At 44.2% G+C, this 20,879-nt stretch overlaps 1 protein-coding gene and 1 long non-coding RNA gene across 2 annotated transcripts; both read left to right on the forward strand.

Moving 5' to 3' along the window:
* Window positions 1-15,039: 15,039 nt before the first annotated feature.
* On the forward strand, window positions 15,040-15,579 carry LOC116221814. Its single transcript, XR_004164292.1, has 3 exons — window positions 15,040-15,079; window positions 15,391-15,441; window positions 15,524-15,579. It is a non-coding gene; the product is annotated as an uncharacterized LOC116221814 (long non-coding RNA).
* Window positions 15,580-16,699: 1,120 nt separating this feature from the next.
* Window positions 16,700-18,342, forward strand: LOC105897672 (holotricin-3). Its single transcript, XM_031565970.2, has 4 exons — window positions 16,700-16,838; window positions 16,927-16,995; window positions 17,501-17,670; window positions 18,289-18,342. The coding sequence occupies exons 1-4, from the start codon at window positions 16,700-16,702 to the stop codon at window positions 18,340-18,342; spliced, it is 432 nt and encodes a 143-aa protein (XP_031421830.2).
* Window positions 18,343-20,879: the final 2,537 nt, after the last annotated feature.

The raw sequence follows: 20,879 nt of genomic DNA on the forward strand, positions 1-20,879 counted from the left end.
CTTTTCTGCTATAAATCGAGACACTGAGGTCATGGCGTGGGTGTGTTAGCCAGTCTGAGGGGGAGTTGATGGGGTGGGTGAAAGCCCAGGGTCACTGAGGACTTTGTCCGGAGGGGGATCATCTCTTTCTTTTTTTTTTCAGTTGTGCATTAGGAACAGTTGGCCTCTGCCTCTCTTTGCCTGAAGTGACCCTCTCTGTAAGATGTCTGCCCCCACTTCAAACACAGCACCCACCCCTCTGACAAAAATGCCCCCTGAAATACTCGTCTTAGGTCCTCATATCTTTTTTTTTTTTTTTTTTTTTTACATTTGGCTGCTTCTATTCTGTGTGCCATCCATCAGTGTTCTCCCAGTCCCCAGGCCTTTCTGTTTGCCCTGACTGGTGAATGTTCCTCAGCAGCATGGCATGCTCTGACTCTCAGGGCCATGTTAATACCAACAGCTTTCTGCTCTCCCTGGAGCAGTGTGGGCACAGTCTGTGTGGTCGAGGTATAGGTACTGCTACATGCTTTTACTGGTGAGTGGGAGAAAGAGACAGGACGAGGTGGGGTGGGGTGGGGTGGGGTGGGGTGGGGGTGATCCGGGGTTGGGGGGGGGGGGTCGTAATGGGCAGGTGTTGGGCCATGGGTGGGTGCCCAGCTACTGTGGGGAGAGGGCAGGGCTGTCCGGGGGTAGGGCATGGGATCATAGACCATATTTAAAGGATGGGCAGAGTCCCGGGATCTCCAGTTAAGTGGCATCTCTGTCCAGCTAGCTCATCTCTCTCTCTCTCTCTCTCACACTGTCTTACTCTCTTCGTCGTCCCCGAAGTCTGGTCTGTTTGTCGGCGTTTCCCTGTCTCACCATCCATCCCTCTGTCTCGCCTGTCTGTCTGTTGGCCACCATGTTGGGACGGGCTCTCCTGCAGACCTCTCTCGTCCTCTGGCTGGTCCAGCACACCTTGCAAAAAGGTAGGAAACTCAGTGTGTGTGTGTGTGTGTGTGTGTGTGTGTGTGTGTGTGTGTGTGTGTGTGTGTGTGTCTGTGTGTGTGTGTGTGTGTGTCTGTGTGTGTGTGTGTGTGTGTGTGTCTGTGTGTGTGTCTGTGAGTGTGTGTGTGTGTGTGTGTGTGTGTGTGTGTGTGTCTCTGTGTGTGTGTGTGTGTGTGTGTGTGTGTGTGTGTGTGTGTGTGTGTGTGTGTGTGTGTATTCTATGTGCGAAAGCAAATGATATGCATAGTGATGGTTATGAGGGTTGTGTAGGTGAGTTAAAACGGTTCAAAAGTCCATATTTTAAGAGATGAGATGAATAAGGAATCATATGTGATACAAAGATAGAAGTGAAATACTATGGAGAGTGTGCACGAGGAACCCCTCACCAAACTCACGTGATTAAATCTCTGAATATGCCAAATATCAAGTGTGTTTTGCCACATCAAGCTATAGGAACCGAGGTCAAGAAGACACAAGCACTTCAAAAGGCTATGACATGATCTTACACATATGCATATACACATAAAAAACATATATTGTAATGCTTTTAAAAAATATAGAAGTACTGCTATGTGTTAATACTGTAATAAAGTAATACTGCTTGGTACGAGTTCAGTGAAAATGTGAGAAAATGACCAAACCCATGAGGGCCACATTAAGAGTACCACAGTACCAACATATCCAGACCTGATCCGGAGGCTCACGCAACTAGTCTGGGTAACCGGAAAAGCTGTTTCTGAAGCAATTGTCAGTGTAATGTCAATGTCAGTGTAAGACAGTTGAGTTCAGTTGAATTTGATTTTTTACTTTTACTGTTATGTTTATTATGCTTCTACTACTTTCATGGTATTTTTTCAGTCTGTATGGCTTTTTGTCATTATTAATTCCATGCAGGGTTTAGACTGATGTCCGTTTCTACTGGCTATTAACCAGATTAGCCTTATAATAGATAAAGAACCTGTGTTATCAGGCTGTAATATAACAGTTGCAATAGATAAAGAACCTGTGTTATCAGGCTGCAATATTACAATTACAATAGATAAAGAACCTGTGTTATCAGGCTGCAATATAACAGTTACAATAGATAAATAACCTGTGTTATCAGGCTGCAATATTACAATTACAATAGATAAAGAACCTGTGTTATCAGGCTGCCTTAAAGTGGCCCCTCAATTCAAATTATAGCAACCAAAAGCTACCAAAAGTAATACAGTGACAGGTGTGTTTACAAAGGTGCCTGTAAACAAGACAACATGCAATGCCTCTGTCAAACTACCAGATTCTAAAGAAAGTTTATTTCTAATTTTGCCATACTTTTCCAACATCAACGTGTTAGATTCTCTATGGCTGAATAACATTGAGGGAAACACCTTGAGGCATTGAGCTCAAAAACCTGGTGGATAGTTTCCCAATCAGTGGCGCTGCAGCATGCACTCTGCCAAAGTTGCATTTTATATCTTCCGTTGTTGGTTAGAATCAAAGTCTGAGACCAGGAGGTGGCAGCGGTGGTCAAAATTTGACAACTCACTGCTAGAGCAGCACTTCACTGTCCTCACAGTGTACCCACTTCAGTCGTCATTCCCTGCTCATCAATGAGCGTCTGTTCAGAAGCCCAGGGTTGGGATGAAACGGCATCCCATAACGAACCTAATTGTTTAACGCAATGGCAGAGGTCTACTTCTGGACCAGAGACTCTGCACAGCCACGTTGGCAATACCAGGCTACAGTAAACATACAAAGAACTTTTGCGTCTCCATATTCTCACCTTTTGTAGCATTTCTTCCATAAAACTATGAAACAGTTGAATAAGCCTGCAGGCCACGTGCCATTGGCACACAGTTATTTGGTGAAAAATAGAAGCTCTCTTCAGCTAAGAACAAAAAACATCTTTAGCATCGTTAAATCATTTTGGGCATTTCATCTAGTGGTTTTGAACATGCATGTGTCTACGGGTCATTTTACAAAGTTGTAAGCCCATGAGGAATGTAAGGTAAATAGTGATGGAGATAATTTGCAAACACTGTTAATTACTTAAGAATGTATGAATCATGTGCTTATGAAATGGCTTTTCTCTGTATGTTTGTAACTTAGAATATTAGGTGCCACTTAGTCTGCATATGTACAAGAGCATGTTTAGACCAGAGGTGATAAGAAGGTTCGAACTGTGCTTCTTCCGACCTTGCAAAACTTCCATCCTTGCCTCGGACATCAGAAATCCACCACGTGGTTATCCCTGCTGAACGCTAAACTTCTGTCTATATAAACCTTGTGCGATGTGTTTATCATTGCTTCACTGTCAGCCTTGTGCTGGGAGTGAGCCCGATTGCAATTGTTGTTTGTCTGATAAATATACTGATGTGCAGCTCCGGAGTCCTGAGGTAACTAGGGTGAATTCTCACCAATCAAATAGGTTCTGGTCTGGTCTCTGTGGGCAGCAGGTGAGAATGAATGTGTGAACTCTGCGCTCTTTTAATAAATATAATAATAAATACTCTGCGCTCTTTTTCTTTCTAAGGCATAAGCAGACCTCAGAATGGAGCCTTGGGAAGACTGATGCCAAGAGGTAGAGTGTGTGTGTGTGTGTGTGTGTGTGTGTGTGTGTGTGTGTGTGTGTGTGTGTGTGTGTGTGTGTGTGTGTGTGTGTGTGTCTGTGAGTGTGTGTGTGTGTGTGTGTGTGTGTGTGTGTGTGTCTGTGTGTGTGTGTGTGTGTGTGTGTGTGTGTGTGTGTGTGTGTCTGTGAGTGTGTGTCTGTGTGTGTGTGTGATAGTGGGTAGAGTAAAATTCTGTCTTACACAATCTTACACTGTATGATGAACTGACCTGACAGAATAACTACTGTGTTTTTTTACTGCTGTTTCTTCATTCTTCTTCATGAGATTCACCTTAAAATAAGAACTGATTTCTTCAGTAACTTACTCAACCCCACAGTACAGTTAGTATGCAGTCAGCAGTGACGCACCTTCTATTCTGTTCCAGAGTACTATGCAGCGTCTATAGCTTTGTTGTTTTATGGATATTGTGTGTCTAACCTGTTTGTATGCTAGGGCGTGGTGGCTATGGGGGCGTGCCCAACGCAGGCGGTAAGTAGAGTTTTAGAGTTCATTCTAAATAACTATTATATAAAAATTCACAAGAATAGTTCAGCTCAACTAACCTCACTCACCTCAAGCTATCCCTACAGCATCCCTGTTATGTATCCAGAATAGTAATGAATATTTAAATGTGCATCCGTGGCATGAAATAACCCCAGTCTAATGAGGCTGTATCCCTGGAAATAGCCGGCTCTGCTCTGTAAGCTGGCGGCGACAGTGATGGAATGTGTCCTTGTCACAGAGTGCAGATCAGCCGCACCTGCTGCAGTGTTGGCCATATTTCATCCTCCCGAGTCATTTAATGTGCTCTTAAATGTCATGGGACACAACACAAGCACCCAGCTCCTACTTTATTACTTTACTGCGTGATGTTCTAGAATTGTGTGTGTGTGTGTTTGTGTGTGTGTGTGTGTGTGTGTGTGTGTGTGTGTGTGTGTGTGTGTGTGTGTGTGTGTGTGTGTGTGTGTGTGTGTGTATCTGTGTCTATGTCTGTGCATTTGGGTGTTTGCATTATGTATGCCTCTGTTTTTGTGTGTGTGTGTGTGTGTGTGTGTGTGTGTGTGTGTGTGTGTGCACATTTCATCTCACATCCACACACAGGCACATGATCTAGTATTCTGTGAATAATATCTGACAGTCCAATGTTTCTTCCCTAAAACAGCGTATCCAAGTGCTGCCCTTGGTGCAGGTGGGTGACTCTGATACAAGTGTTCTCAGGACCGAAAGCATTTAAGGTTTTAGACCCATATTCATCATACATCATTAACATTTTATCAGCTGATTAATAATAGACATAGAAAAGTATGAGCGTTCAAGATACAGAAATTGGTTTTGTCTTGCACTGATGCTCAATTGAGCTGTTTTACAAAAATATTTCTGGCACAGATATAGTATATTATATGTAGTTAGACATACTTTTATGAAGCCGAACAAACCAGACAAGGGTCAAGGGATCCACAGGTTTTTTCTAGCTGATGTGTTGTCTTTGCATACACTGTACAGGATGAACACGTACGACACCTCCACGCTCGCTTGAGCATAGACTCAGCACATTTTAGGGTTCTCACTCATATGCAATAGGCATTTATTGGCTTGCATGGGAATATTTATTTTTCTGTGTGAGATTGGCATGTAGTATGTTCCACTACACGTATATTTGTCTGCGTTGCATGTCTCCAGGTTTATTTGACGTGTTTGCAATGGAAGTTCAGATTATTTATTTTGGCACCATGTGCCGATTGCCAAGAATGTGTGTGTTTAGTATGTTAGCAATGGATTTTTGTTTGGTTTGACATGTTTGCTTTCTGTATGCCTTTTTGTGTGTGTGTCTATTCACGTGACCAGGAGGATACAGACCCTTAGGTAATGGAGGTCGAGGAGGCCTGAAGCAAGGCTATGGACCAGGTAATGCTTCATACAGCAGATGGGTTAAGGAATGAGAGCATGAGTAAATAAGTAATTGGTGTCAGTCATTCATTCATTGATAATATTTAATTCACACAATTGATGTATTTCCTTTTCATTTATTCATGAGAAGTTACTTGGCTCTGGTCCCCGCTGAACTAAATGTCAAGGCTCCTATATTAGTATCTATTTACTTGATCCGATCCTCCCTTTGACTGCAGGAGCAGGTCTTGGAGCAGGAGCAGGGCTGGGAGCAGGAGCGGGGCTGGGTCTTGGTGCAGGCAATGGACTGGGAGCGGGACTAGGAGCGGGCAAACAGGCAGCTAGAGGTGAGAGGAATGTTGGGTGCTGCTATGACTAACCCTGCAAACACTCGGCTATCGCAGAGACGATGGATTCGAGACTGGCTGGTTTGTCTGTTTCATATGGTGTCTATGTGTACACTGTGGGAATGGGGGGGGCTGATGGGGGTATGAGAGAGAAATCTAATCAACCTTGAACTTCACTCAGGCGTCCGGAAGGAGGAGTGTGTAACAGATCGCACCTCCTCTAACCAATCAAACTGTGACCTTGGGGTGTGATGCCGCCGATCCAGTGTGATTAAAGCACAGAAATGATTTATGCTGTAATTTCACAGCAAATAAGATTGCATTTCATTTACCTTGCTGAGGGTGTGTACCTCTATGTGTTTGCATGTCTATATGTTAGTTTGTCTGTATGTGTATTCTATTGAAGTGTATTCAGTGTATGTTGCCTCTCCCTTGTAAACATGTGTTTGTTTATCTGTATCTCTGTTAACCTTAGCGTCCCTTTTCTCCCTGTCAGGTTATGGAGCTGGACCGGGTGCGTACCCTGGGGCTGGGTACGGTAGCTATCCTGGAGCAGGCCGTGGTAAGTCAATGTTTGCTGACACTGTACAGTCTACCCACATCTCAGTAGTGGCCCACATTAAACATGAACTGTCTGACATTTAAAACGGGCACAGGTATTGGTCATAGAAAAGGACCTCATGGATTACAGACAGCCTTAACCCGCTGCAGATACTGCTGTTGATAGTTCTCTCTCTCTCTGTACTACACTTTCTCATTCGTGAAGGGCCTCTTGTGTAATGGGAGTGTCTTGCATCCCTAAGTAGGGTCAGGTGAGAAGTGTTGAACTAAAAGCTAGCACTGAGCCAGCACGCTCCTCCCATTTGGGATTTGAACAATACAAAATTGGTCAAATAACCCAAAAAACTCCAAACATCTCACCACTGTTTTTCAAAGACTAAACTTTCATGTGTTTATCTGTTCAAACTGTGATTTCTAATGTGCTTTAGACTGTAGGCTGTTTGTGGTTGTTAGTGACAGTACCCCTGTTCACCACCGGTAGGCGCTGCAGGAGGGAGATATCCCACTGGCCAGGGCTCTAAAGCCCCTAAACCGGGTAAATCCCACCACTGTGTGTCACCGCTGTCTCTGTGTGTCAATAACCTTTCATTTCTACAACTCCATTCCAAACATGGCACCCCATACTGTTTTCTTGCGCTCAACATCAGGGGAATCTGAGAAACTAAAGCGTGCTTACATCCAGTCTTAGGGTCTCTAGTTTCCAACAGAGTTAAGACTGATTTGACCTTCTCAAGGTCTTACTCAGTACATACGTACATGTATGGACTGGATGGCTTATGCATTGTGCGTTAGTCCTATTAGGATGGGATTGTCCACTTCATGAAAGTACGAATTGGAGGATTGGTTTGGACTGGAGTGGCTTTGTCTTGTGTGTTCTGTTTTGTGACCCCCTTTGTGTGTCATTGCACTCTCAACTCTAATTTTGTGTTCTAATTCAGTGTCTGTCTAATCCACCAGCCATGGTGGATGCCATAACAGCATGTGGATGTTTGTCAGTGAAGTGTTTGTCTATTTGTGTGTGCGCTTTTGTGTTCGTGTGTGTATATCAGCTGTTGTTGTTCAACTGCACATGTGTCCACTGTAGCTTGTCCCGCCGTGACAACTTCTCGTGTGAATTCTGTGTTGATCTGTGGGCATTAACTCTTTGCATGTGAGTGTGAACATTTCTCTGTGGTTGTTTCCGAGCACCACACAGCGCTGATCACACGTGTTTTTAAAACACAAACTGTGTTGTAACAAGTGTTGTGGTCTTTAGAAAGCCGGCCAGGAGCTGGAGTCAATGGCAATGGTCAACCCACACGACCATGTCTGTGTGTCACTGTGGTTCAGAAGTCTCCGCTCTAACCTGTGTGGCTGTGATGATGGCAACAGGCCAGCATGGTCTACTCCACGCTGCAGGAGGAACAACACGGATTTGATCACCGTGCTACATGGCAGCACATATGCTAACAGCATGAAATAGTCAGGACAGTTCTTTTTTTTTCAAGGCAGATTGAAAAGTCGGACCAGTCAGACTTAAAACAATGTAAAAACATTTGCTGGGGTCAAAGGGATAATTAGGTTATAATTGGATGCCAGCTTTCAAAAGATCTACATAATGTGAATCTGCCAACACCTATGCCACGGGATCAAATATGAATTATCTAGTGAAATAAGACTCATGTTGATAGTAGTAAATGGTTAGTAAGTGATAGTTTGGTTTCTGGTGTTGACTAACCAGTGTTGTGGTCTTCAGGATATGGTCGAGGAACTGGCACGCCCACAGGACAGGGCTCCAAGCCATCTAAAGCGGGTAAACTCCTCTCTACTATGTCCGTCTTCCAAATATTTTAGGTGTGCTCTAACTCTTTATCGTGGGTTTTGTTCAGAAATCCCTGTGTGTATTTGCCCCTGCCAAGCACAGAAGGGCAAGTGAATCATCGGAATGTGAGATTAGGGGATACAAATGAGAATTGCCCACCTGCTAGTCAAACCAAATCTTATTTCTACCCAGCTATGACCATGTGCACACATTTACAAATAATACACGCAGGGCAGTGCATTTACCTTACCTAGATAGGGGCTGCTCTCTATGGTGTAGGTGCTTTGATTTTATATCCTGACCTGTCAGAAATGGCCTGTAGCACACAAGGTACATATATGTTGAACAGAACTGTAGTCTACATTGACTGTAATTAAGTATGTGTATGTATGTGCTTTTATCAGACTTTGAGGGTTGAATTATTGTTTATGATGCTGTTTTATTATTATGGTGTGCTTTGCTTTTTGTTTTCGTTGTATGCATGTTGTTCTGAAGACCTCTGTGGTGTTTTGTGTTGAGTTAGTTGACCTATTCTCCACACACCAAGCTTGACTGATTAGCTTCACCCATGGCCTAGTTTGATCTGTCTGGTTCCAGGTCTTAGGGGTGGAGCTTTAAGTGATGTCACCAAGAGCAACAAACCCAGGGTGACAGAGCTGGGTAATGATACCGTTACATCATATGTGATTGTGCTTGATTGATGTGTATCCGATAAAGACATAGGGTTGCTGTCCTGTCAACCCTTGTGTCTATGCGTTGAAGAACTGACATGTAAAGCCTGATAGTGCCTGTGTTGCCTGCTTTGCACAAGTGTCTGCATTAAGAGTTGTTTGGAGTAGTCTGTGTCACGGTTGAGTTGGAGAAATGCACCGTGTGCCTGGGAGATGCCCTGTGGCTTGAGACATTTGAACTGTGTTTTGTCTCTCTGCACCAATGTCAGACATGAATCAAATTCCTCCAAGTTGGAAAACTCCAGTTGATTTTTTTTAACTCGGTCAGATTTTGATCTAATGATTTGTATTTGAATTTGATGCAGGTCTGACTTGGATCTCGTGTCTGTCTTGTCTGGTAGTGTGGTAGTGTGTCTCTATCCGTTGTCTTATGCCTGCCAGCATCTAGCAGTACTTTTCCTCAGTGTTGTCTTGCACCCTGTCATTGGTATGTCCTGTAGCTGTTGTCTTTCTTTTATATCTGTGTACCTAAAGGTACACAGGATCTCTTTTCTGTCTTGCCTGGTAGTGTGGTAGTGTGTCTCTATCCGTTGTCTTACGCCTGCCAGCATCTACCAGTACTTTCCCTCAGTGTTGTCTTGCACCCTGTCATTGATATGTCCTAAAGGTACACAGGGTTCCCATGGTTACTGATATCATAGATTAGAACATCTATGTTTCCATCTGTTGTAAGGTTACATATCTCATGTCACTTCATCATGTCATTTTACTCACAAATAAGTCAACTTTTAGCAAGCACGCAGTTGTAAAATGAATGTACTCAAACATAGTCATGGGAATTGCAAGTTGTGAAACATAGAAATTACAAATTCATTTTTGTTGTTTATGATCAGTGGGAACCCTGGTCAGATGGATGATTAGCTACCCAAGTCTTTTAGTTGTTTTTGCTAGATATTTCCTGCTTTCATTTATGCTACTGCTATTTGCCTGATACACTTTTAAATGAAATGTATCATTTATGTGTGGTGATAATCTTGTGACCCTTCAGGTATAGCTGCTGGAAGTTTAGGAGGTGCTGGCAGTGTCATTAAAACAGGAGGGACTGTGAGTCTTAATGCTGCTGCTTCACAACAGGGAACCACAAGTCTTGATGCAGCAGCTCATTCTTTGCAGGGGGCAAAAAGCCAAGGTTATCTTTCTCAGCAGCAACAGGCCACTAAAAGTCTTAGTTCCGCCACTACTCAGCTACAAGGAACCAAAAGTGTTGTCCCTGCCACTCCATCCCTGCAAGGAACCAAAAGCCTTAGTCCTGGCAATCCATTCTTGCAAGGATCCAGACGTTCTGGTTTTGGAACCAAGAACAACGGTGTACCCCCGCAGCAACAAGGAACTAAACCCCTTGGCTCTGCCAATCCACAACTTGAAGACGGCAAAAGTTTTGATCTGGCCACTTCACAACTTCAAGGAGCACGCAGTATTGGTTATTCTACTCCACAACTACAAGGAACCAGAAGTCTTACTCCTTCCAATCCTTTCCCACAAGGAACCAAACGCTATGGCTATGGTGCTAAACCATCTCAGGGATCCAAAAACCCAAATCCAATTATCTCTCCATCTCAGGGCCAAGGTCCGGTTTCTCAGGAACCTGACGGAACCAAAAGCATAGGGTCTGTTGGTATGCCTGAGCAAGATGGCAAACGCTTCTTCTCTGCCTCTAGCGTGCAAATGCACAAAAGTAAAAGTTATGATTTTGTAGCGTCCTCAGCTAAATCAGCATCTTCAGTGTCATCTTACAGCGTCAAAAAGGGCTACAGAGGCCCTGTTGCAGCACCAATACAAAAAGGTTATCCTGCTGCATCAGTCATACCTGATGACAGAAGCCCTGATTATGATGACAGGACACATGCGCTGGATGGCAGAAGTCTGGGTCATAGCATGCTGCAGGCACAAGACAGAAAAAGTCTTGCCCCTGCAGCTGTTACACCAGAACAGGCAGGCAAAACTGCCACCTTGTTCAATCCCCCTTTGGATGCAGTTCCTATGGTACCCGAGGTGGCTGAGGCTAAGAGTCTTGGTCCTGCTGCTGGCCTGCCTGAGGTCGCCGCTAAAAGCATCTGGTCAGATGCAACACCTGCTCAAGTAGGAAAAAGTCTGGGCTCCCAACCTCTGGAAGGGAAGAGTGTGGGTCCTCATGTACCTGGACAACAGGAAGGGAAAAGTCAGAGAGCTGTCGCATCAAACACCAGAGGGTTTCTACCAACATATCAGGGTAATCAGTTTCTTGTTCCTCAGTGTGCTTTCCTTCAAGAGTCGTGTCACATCTGTGGTTTATATCCGTGTGCACAGGAAGTTTGTGTCATGGGATATATAACCTTGTTTGTGTACATCTCCATGTTGAATGAGATTTCCCTTATGTTTGTGTCTTTCCCTATTTGTTATGTCAGGAAGTGAATTATGTTCCTTCCACTCCATCTTCTCCTCTTTTCATGCTGTTTGGAGAGATCCTTGTCATGTCTGTGGGTTGTACTGCTGTTCACCTAAGTATGTGCGTTTGTCCAAGTTGAACCAGTGGTTCCCAGTCCTTCTGTCTGCCTTTTTGTCTGTCTGTTTGTCTATGCACGTTTGATCCGTCTTTCAGTTTGGTCTAGTGCAATCATCTTTTTGCTTTGTGAAAACCAAGTGGATGTTGTATAGCTGGTCAAAAACACTGTCACTGTTTTTATTAACATTTAAGTTAAACCAGTGAAATGACAAATTAGCCTCAGACATTCTGGAATCTATAACACAACAAACCTGTGTTGTAAGGTTATTACAGGGCTGGCAGGGTCTGTTAAAAGAGCTGCCACCTTCATCTTTATTGTTTTGAAGCACAATATCATATCTGAGAAATAGAGAGATACAAATAGTACATACAATACATATTTACCACACGATCGGATTTAATATGATCTTGTGCGAAGAGACCTTTGATGAAACGTATAATGTGTGTGTCCCTGTGTGTGTGTGTGTGTGTGTGTGTGTGTGTGTGTGTGTGGTGTCCAGGTAATGGAGGTGGAGGTGCTTTGCCTCTCGGACAGGGGCAGAAGGGCAATGGTAAAACCCAACTTCATCCCGTCCTTTCTCTGCGTTTGGTACAGGACTTACTTGTTTTTGTCCACTGCACAGCAGAACAAAAATCCTCCTCTAGTGCACTTGTTATTTAGTAGCCTACAGGTACTACCATTTAATGCCCTTGTTCTTCCACACTGTGATAAGACATCTTTGAATCAGTGTCCCGCTGATCTAACTGTCCAAGCGACTCCACTCGGTGGAAAAGGAATGGCTGGCCTACAAACTATTCACCACAATGGGGTTTCATCCCAACGAACCAAAGACAAGCAATTTGTCAATTATCCTTTCAATAAGGGCATTAAATAATGTACCATCGTTTCCTGAACAGGCCCCTGCCTTTGATAAGTTTCCTCCATGTATGCTACCCTCTCATGGCCCCTACTTTGACTCCTTCACACCCTACCTACAGTAAGAAACAGTTTAATCAAGTGTTCCTCCTCAGTTCATATTGTAACTGAATTTCAATCATTCAGTGAGGGAGCCACAGTTTGAGGACTATCTCTTCCCGTGGCAAGTTATACATACAGTGTGCATTGTTTTAGTAGCTATGGCATGTTGATGGTTGTCTTCAGCATGGTGGCTTCTCTGGGCTTTCTTCTGAGCGGAGCAATTCCTAGTGTGTAGCTGAGTGTTCAGTGTTAGTAATTAACCAAACCTTACTGAATAACTCTCAGGATATGGACCAGGCCAGGCTTTATCCAACGGAAACGGAGCTAAAGGCAATGGTAATCCCACTCGTACTTCAACTCTTCTGTCCTTCACTGTCTTCTTTGTATTATGGAGCCTGTGTCAGCTCTGCATTTTGATGTGTATTAACCAAGGGTTGTTGTCTTTGGGTGGTGTGTTCTACCCAGGGTGGTGTAGTCTGACTCAGGCTTAGTACAGGAACTGCTATACACATTGAAATCAGTGATAACTGCTGACAATTGAGTAATCAGTATTGGCATTTCTAGGGTATGGCCCCGGTGCGGGACTCACCAATGGACAGGGACCTGTAAGCAATGGTAATCTTAACCCACCCCTACCTTTGTTTCTTACTAAAGCTGTCACCATTAGAGATGCCATAACTAGCATTGTATAATCACTGTTGTGGTTTCTAGGCTATGGTCCAGGAGTGGCACCAGCCAATGGGCAGGGACCTAAGGCCAATGGTAAACTTACTCTCCAACCAGTCAGAGCTCATCTTTAGTCTGACAGAACTGCATAAAACCATTTTCTAATTTTCCTCTGTATCCACCTTGCTGTCCTCCCGTAAGGGGTCTTGGGTGTGAAATTGGAACTATCCTTAGTCCAGTGTTATTTATTCAGTGCTGAGTAAACTCAAATTCAATAATCACTGTTGTGGTTTGTAGGATATGGGCCAGCACCAGCTGTTCCTAATGGACAGGCACCTATAAGCAACGGTAACACAAAACTGATGTGTGTGTGTGTGTGTGTGTGTGTGTGTGTGTCTGTGAGAGTCTTTTTGCCAGAATGTGTAACTGCTAGTTTTTCATCCTCAGACAATGTTAAATAAGTATATCAAATGTTTGTAGAGAATTTTCATTGCCTATCTTTGGCTAAAAAACGTTCCAGTTAACATTATTAGTGAGAATGTGACAGTCTAGAGTATCCTGATCCCACAGATGTAGTGTAGAGAAAGCAGTATGTACCGGACGGGGGCCGTGGAGGCACAGTCTTGTCTGTGTCTATACTCTGGTTTGGGATTCTTTGCTAAATATTTCTTTCTTTGAGGCACTGGCACACAAATCTTATCCACAAGCCGCCAAGACAGACTCCCTTTATTTTAGCTCAGTCTTCAGGTGGCCCAGGCCATCACTAATAATCTAATAGGGCATGAAGTGTTGCTTTAGCCACAGAGTGTCAAAAAGGGACCTACTACACGGAGATAGCACTTCCTCTATGTAAACATCAAGTTGTCAGACCAGAATATCTCACTGATTGACATTTTTAGGCTTTCTTTCTTTTACGCAGTGCATTGCCATATTTATTGTGAGCACTTTTCAGTAGTTTGTGCTTTATGGGAGTATATTGAAGATATTTTCATACTGTAAAGGAAAATGTGTTAAATTAATTTCAACTCATACTGTGGTATCTAGGATATGGTCCTGGACCAGCAGTTTCCAATGGACAGGGAGCCAAACCCTATGGTAAACACACTCCACGTGTGTGTGCACCTCTCTCTCTCTTTCTCTCTCTCTCTCTCTCTCTCTCTCTCTGTCTGTCTCTATTTCTCATTTTGTCTTGAAAATTGTATGGAAAAAGTCATCCTTCCTATTAATGCTCATTGGTTTTGCAATATGCAACATTAGCAATATGTATTACCAGCCTATTGACTGGGTGGTGTTAAAGTGATTCCTGTTGATCTTCGTGGTTCAGGAGCTGGAGTGCCTGATGGGCAGGGGTCCAAACCTTCGAAGACTGGTAAACAAACCTCAATAAGTGGTACCACGCGGTTAAGGCTCTTCTGCATGTCAGCCACCCTCGGTTGCCCCTTTTCTGACTTAGGACGTGCGTGTGTAACTCAACAGTCACACAAAATCAAATCTAAAGGCATATTTTTGTAGACACACAAGTCTTTAAATCTTGGGAAAAGGTTGAGTTGCACATGCTTGTTTTAACTGAGAAGCTAGCGCCGTGTGCACGGGGCAATCACACTTTAAATAAATGCAACACTTCTGCAGAAGGCAACACCTTCTTTTTTTCCCTGCTACATCGTGTGACAGTGTTTGTTTTACAGCTTTGTCTATTACTGGTATCCTGGGACGTTTTCAGAGAACAACAACATCTCAGATTAATTGCGTTTAAATCATTTTTTTCCAGGCAACTTCTCTTTAGTACACTATATTGTTTTGTCAGTGAAATTCTTTGAATACGATTCCCATTTCCCCCCTGCTTGTTCTACCAGTACTACATAACATGCATGGTGTTACACCAACTGGTCAGATTCCTTTTGATGTGCATGTTCATTCTTTTTTGCAGGCTATGGACCACTGCATTGTGTTTGTCGAGTTCCTTGATTATTGCAGTGCGCTGGTTACGAACAGACCTAAATCTTTTAACTATTTGTTGGCTGTACATTTCACACAGGCTATGGACCTGGTGCAGGCTACGGTGGAGGTCCTGGCAATGGCTATGCAGGTAATGTAATGAATATGATGATGTCTAGTGAAAAGGTTCTGAAATAGCATATAGACCAAAGCAAAAAGCCTTGATTAACTTTCCACCTGCAAATGGCAACTGTGCTGCCAGGACCCAGTAGTGGCAACATATTTTCCACACTACTGAATTAATAAGAATTGAGAAGGAGTTGATTAGTTTCCATAACTTTCAGTAGAGTGATAGAAGTCACACGGAGTACATAAGAGTTATATTATAAGAGTCAATTATATCAGTATTATTATCAAATGTGGCTTGAGATGAGCTAATTTCTCCCTGCTCCACTGACGCAGGCCTGGGACAGGGTGGATACCCCAATGGAGGCCGAGGAGGCAAGCAAGCCGGTAAGGACCCCCCCCCCTCCCAACATAGAAATATCTTGTTTGTATGTATTACTTGACTGTTCCCTTTGTGTTGTGCCCACAGGTTATGCTAATGGAGGATATGCTGGAGCCGGCCTCGGTGATGGTCTGGGCCTTGGTTGGTATTCTATATCTACCTACAGTCTTTCAGCAGCAGGCCTCTTCTTTGCTCTCTAACTGCTCCTGTCTTGTGTAGATACACAGCAACATGCACAGCATACACAGGACATCTCTCTGTACATGTCACAAGTTCACAACACGAGCAGACTCTAAAGAACACAATCACTGATCATTTTTGAATGGCTTGGTCTGAATTAGTAGGTCATTATGTCTCTGATTGAAACCCTATTCTAACTGATCCAGGATGTAATAAGAGAGATTAAACCAACATTCCTGCGTGTTTTCATGAAGTAGAACAAGACGGATGTTGAAAGAATGATTTAGGGCACAGCTAATTAAAGGTTAATTATGAGGAGATGAAGCCTCAGCTGCACTGTCCCTATAAGACCCAGCAGAGTCAGACGGCGGAGGCCTGGGGAGCTTGCTGGAGCTGTCCTTCCTGATAAGAGATGGACGGGACAGCGGGGTGGGAGTGGGAGGAGGAGGGGGCATTAGACAAGGGCGGTCAAGGACAGAGTCCCCTGAGGCTGCCTAGAGTGACAGGCCTCCCACATCTCTCCCACAGGTATGGCGGGAGTTGGTGCAGGATCCAAGCCTCTGACTACAGGTACTTTCATCTCTCTCTCTCTCTCTCTCTCTCTCTCTCTCTCTGTCTCTCTCTCTCTGTCTCTCTCTCTCTGTCTCTCTGTCTCTCTCTCTCTCTCTGTCTCTCTGTCTCTCTCTCTCTCTCTCTCTCTCTGTCTCTCTGTCTCTCTCTCTGTCTCTCTGTCTCTCTCTCTCTCTCTCTCTGTCTCTCTCTCTCTCTCTCTCTGTCTCTCTCTCTCTCTCTCTCTGTCTCTCTGTCTCTCTCTCTGTCTCTCTCTCTCTCTGTCTCTCTGTCTCTCCCTCTCTCTCTCTCTCTCTCTCTCTCTCTCTCTGTCTCTCTCTCTCTCTGTCTCTCTCTCTCTGTCTCTCTCTTTCTCTCTCTCTCTCTCTCTCTCTCTCTGTCCATGTGTTTGTTACTTTCACTCTGCTAAACTGATAAAAAAAAACGACACTTGTTCAGACTTTCCAACGTCTGCTCACGCTGCTGTACAAACCGTGTGAGGGTGTCAGTTTCAGTATGATGTGTATGACGTGTATGCGTGTGGTGAACTGTGAGTCCATGTCTTTACACCCCCCACCCATGTTCCTGTCTGTAGGCTATGCTAACGGCTACACCAATGGTAACGGCTACGCCAATGGTAACGGTTACGCCAATGGTAATGGCTACGCCAATGGTGAGTAGCATCATACTTTCCTTAAGTTAGAGGGTAAAAGGCTAACAGGCATAATTATAATTCAGAGATGATTATAATTATGTTACAGGAGCTGGTGGCTACCCGGCAGAGTTAGCCGATGGGGCTGGCATGGGAGGCAAAGCAGGGAAGGGAGCAGGTAAACGGCCCGACCAGGGGCCAAATGATCACGCTAATTAGTCCTGTCAGGAATCATGAACGGATGAGCATACAGCTAATTATACAGCATACGCAAAAAGACCCAACTTAACGTTACTTCAAATGTCATTGTCAAGTTTCATACAAATATTTAACAGTTATAGTGTCTTTGTTAAAATGATTTAGGAGAGAATGTATGGCTTCAACAAGAGCAAGTGCAAAGTACAGTCTGTTCAGTCTGTTCATTGACACATTATCAAAATTGTATCGCCTACTTTTCATTTGTTGCTTTTAGTTTTGAACTCCTCTTCATAGAACACATAAGTATCTCAGTTAGTCTAAATATAGGGGTCCATCCAGTCTATCTGCCATATTTTGTGCTGAGTCCCCTGTAATTGATCAATGTCTGCCTCCAGGTGGCGCTGGTTTGGGGCCTGTAATTGATCAATGTCTGCCTCTAGGTGGCGCTGGTTTGGGGCCTGTAATTGATCAATGTCTGCCTCTAGGTGGCGCTGGTTTGGGGCCCGCTGGTTCCCTGCCCTATGGGGGCCAGCCTGTGGTCGCAGCTGGGCTGGGTGCTGACGGGAAGTCTGGAGGGTACGGAGCCGGCCCAGTGCCTTTGGGACTGAGTCCTGATGCCAGCCTGGGTAAGGAGGGCACTACTCCACTCATGCTGGTCAGATAGAGTGTATATAAAGCCTTAGTCCTGATGCCAGCCTCGGTAAGTAGGGCACTACTCCACTCATGCTGGTCGGATAGAGTGTATATAAAGCCTTAGTCCTGATGCCAGCCTCGGTACGTAGGGCACTACTCCACTCATGCTGGTCAGATAGAGTGTATATAAAGCCTTAGTCCTGATGCCAGCCTCGGTACGTAGGGCACTACTCCACTCATGCTGGTCAGATAGAGTGTATATAAAGCCTTAGTCCTGATGCCAGCCTCGGTACGTAGGGCACTACTCCACTCATGCTGGTCAGATAGAGTGTATATAAAGGAATGAAAGGAAACATTATAAAACATGGTAATGCTTTTGGTAATACAGCAGGGTCCCATCATTAACATGAGAACAAAATGCAATAGTTAACATTATTTTCCTTAAAGTCAGTTCTAGTTCAAGTTAATTATTTGGATTAAGTACACAGTGCCTAAGGACACTTACTATAAAATGTAGCCTGAAAATAGCATCCTGCTGTCTTTCCCACAGGTGCAGGTGTGTGTTTCGGAATGGTTTGACTGTAGGTTGGTCTGTTGGTCACTCCGTGAAGACTGAGTGTCTTTTTTTCCCCGCAAACAGGTGGTTACGGTCAGCTTCCATACAATGGCGCCCCAGTCTTCCCAGCTGGGCTAGAGGGTAAGTGTGTGTGTGTGCCTTTAGTTTGTGTGTGTGTGTGTATGTGTTATTTTACTGTCAAGGTGATAATGTATGACTCCCGAATCCCGCAGGTGATGGTGGGTACCCATATGGTGCCGCTCAGCAACTCGGCATGGGGGCTGATGCAGGCAAATCTGCCAGCAAATATGGTAAGTGTGTGTGTTTGCTATATGTAGTTTTCAGTAGGTGTGTATGGTAGGTAGTGTTTTTGTGTGTTTTTTGAAGGGTGGTTGGATGTTGACACATATATGACTCTGGTAGTGATGAAGTTTGTCATTGTGCTTTTGCTTCGACAGTTTGTCATTGATGTAGTGTTTTCTTTACAGGCCATAACGCAAATGTACTATGAGGTGTATGCTTGTGCCCTGTGTATGGTGCACAGATGTCTGTGAGTGAGAGAGGATGAGAGAGGGAGAAAGACACAGTGTGTGGGTGTGTGCGTGTGTGTGTGTGTGTGTGTGTGTGTGTGGGTGTGTGCGTGTGTGTGTGTGTGAGAGATAGAGAGAGAAGGGGAGAGAGAGACTGTGTGTATGTATGGGAGAGAGAGAGGGAGAGAGAGAGAAAGCATGTATAGATTGTGAGTTTGTGTGTAAGGCTTGCTGTAATGACATCTATCTTGCTTGTGCTGTGTCTCTGGGCCTCTTCCTTCCCCCTGCTCTCTCTCTCTCTCTCTCTCTCTCTCTCTCTCTCTCTCCCTCTCTCTCTCTCTCTCTCTCTCTCTCCCTCTCTCCCTCTCTCTCTCTCTCTCTCTCTCTCCCTCTCTCTCCCTCTCTCTCTCTCTCTCTCTCCCTCTCTCTCTCTCTCTGGGCCTCCTCCTTCCCCCTGCTCTCTCTCTAAGGGGACGCTGGGGCCGCACTCGGTGCCCAGCCTAATGGACCACAGACTGGGGGCAAACCTAATTGCAAAACTGGTACAAGTCTATGTGTGTCTGTCTGTGTGTGTGTGTGTGTTCGTGTGTGTGTGTGTGTGTGTGTGTGTGTGTGTGTGTGTGTGTACCTATCAGTGTTGGTGTCCGTCAGTCTGCCTTTCTATCGCTCTCTCTGTCCTTCTGTCTGTCTGTCAGTTAGTACTCTGCCTTGCGATATGTGTGGCACTCAGTAACAGATCCTGCCATGTTTCAGGTAACGGCCGAGGAAATGGACGATCTCAGCCAGCTGGTAAATACATTTACACACACACAGACAAAGACACAGACGCACCCATTTTACCATTTAAGTCCCAAATCCTGGACAATTCTATTTCTTTTTCAAACCAGGCAAAGTGGTGAAGTGAAAAGATGTGTAATGTATCTTGTTTGTCTTAAGACCCTGTGTGAGTGTTTAGAGTGCCTCAATTCAAAAGCATTCATTCTGAGTATGTTCCTTTGTAGCGTATGCTGGGCCCCTTGCAGCCAGCCAGGGTGGCTACGGTGAGTACCGAAACAGTGAGGTTCTACATATCCCAGGCCTTATGTGTTATTACCGTCTCATACTGAGTTAAGCCCTTAGATTGTCCTTGATGTTTAGTCCTGGATCCTATAGTATACACTTACAACACAAGATGAAAACATAACTAAGCCCTTTATTCTTTTTTTTCTCTACAGGAGGCAAAGACGGGAGCAAGTATGGTTTGAACAACTACTATGGCAACGGCTACAAAGGTGAGAGATAGTTTTGGTGGATTTAAAATCAAATAAGTTGACACACCTTTTATGTTGTAGTCCTCCTTCTGTCTTCTAAGGCACCCAGTAAAAAAAATATGTATGAGATGATTTGAACTGCTAGAAAGATCAGCAACAACTTCAAGCTTTATTACATTTTACATTTAGTCATTTAGCAGACGCTTTTGTCCAAAGCGAGGTACAAGGGAGAATCCCTTTATCATTCGTTTTGTTTGACACTTCCCTCTGTTTCTTCAATCCTCTGTCTGTCTGACTCCAGGTTGATTGAAGAGGCCTCGGCATCAAGAAGTGAATTTGTGTTGATTCCCCCTTGTGTTCTATGTGTGTGTTTGTGTCCATCTGTTTTGTCGTGTGTCTTTCTGTGCATCTAACTGAGTTGTGTGTGATCTTTTTCGTTTGATGTTCGTTCGTCTCTATGTTGTGTTTTCCCTAAGTGTCCCCTGCCAAGTTGTCTCTGTAGCTTTGCTGAATTTGACATGAAGTTTTGCTGTTTGATGATTTCTGCACATGAAACACTAAACAGTTTTTTCACCCCAAATGTCTGGCTCCTCGTTGTTTCGTAAACAAACACACATTTCCATACACTTAATAGTGCATCATTTTATAAAATACCTTTTGCCTTTATTGTAGGGCCATGTCAGAAGATAACAGTGTTCACATAGTGAACTAATGATCACGAAAGGCATCAGTGTGAGGTTCTCCACCACGGCTTTCTTGCTCACCAGTGCTCTGTTCTGCAAAGGTGTCATGACAGGAGTATTAATAAACATGTGAGTGGTTGTACTGCGAACAGCTGCTTTGAGCTAGTTTGTCTCCTGTGAGGTTTTCACGCTAATGCGTCTCAAGCCTTTGT

Source organism: Clupea harengus, chromosome 1, assembly GCF_900700415.2.
Source record: "Clupea harengus chromosome 1, Ch_v2.0.2, whole genome shotgun sequence".
Lineage (NCBI taxonomy): Eukaryota > Metazoa > Chordata > Actinopteri > Clupeiformes > Clupeidae > Clupea > Clupea harengus.

Bases quoted from the DNA above. Each gene is read 5' to 3' on its own strand.
- LOC105897672 (XM_031565970.2), top strand. From the start codon at position 16,700: ATGCGTGTGGTGAACTGTGAGTCCATGTCTTTACACCCCCCACCCATG. The intron at 16,996-17,500 runs GTAAACGGCCCG...GTCTGCCTCTAG, and splicing joins CAAAGCAGGGAAGGGAGCAG to GTGGCGCTGGTTTGGGGCCC. The intron at 17,671-18,288 runs GTCAGATAGAGT...CCCCGCAAACAG, and splicing joins GCACTACTCCACTCATGCTG to GTGGTTACGGTCAGCTTCCA.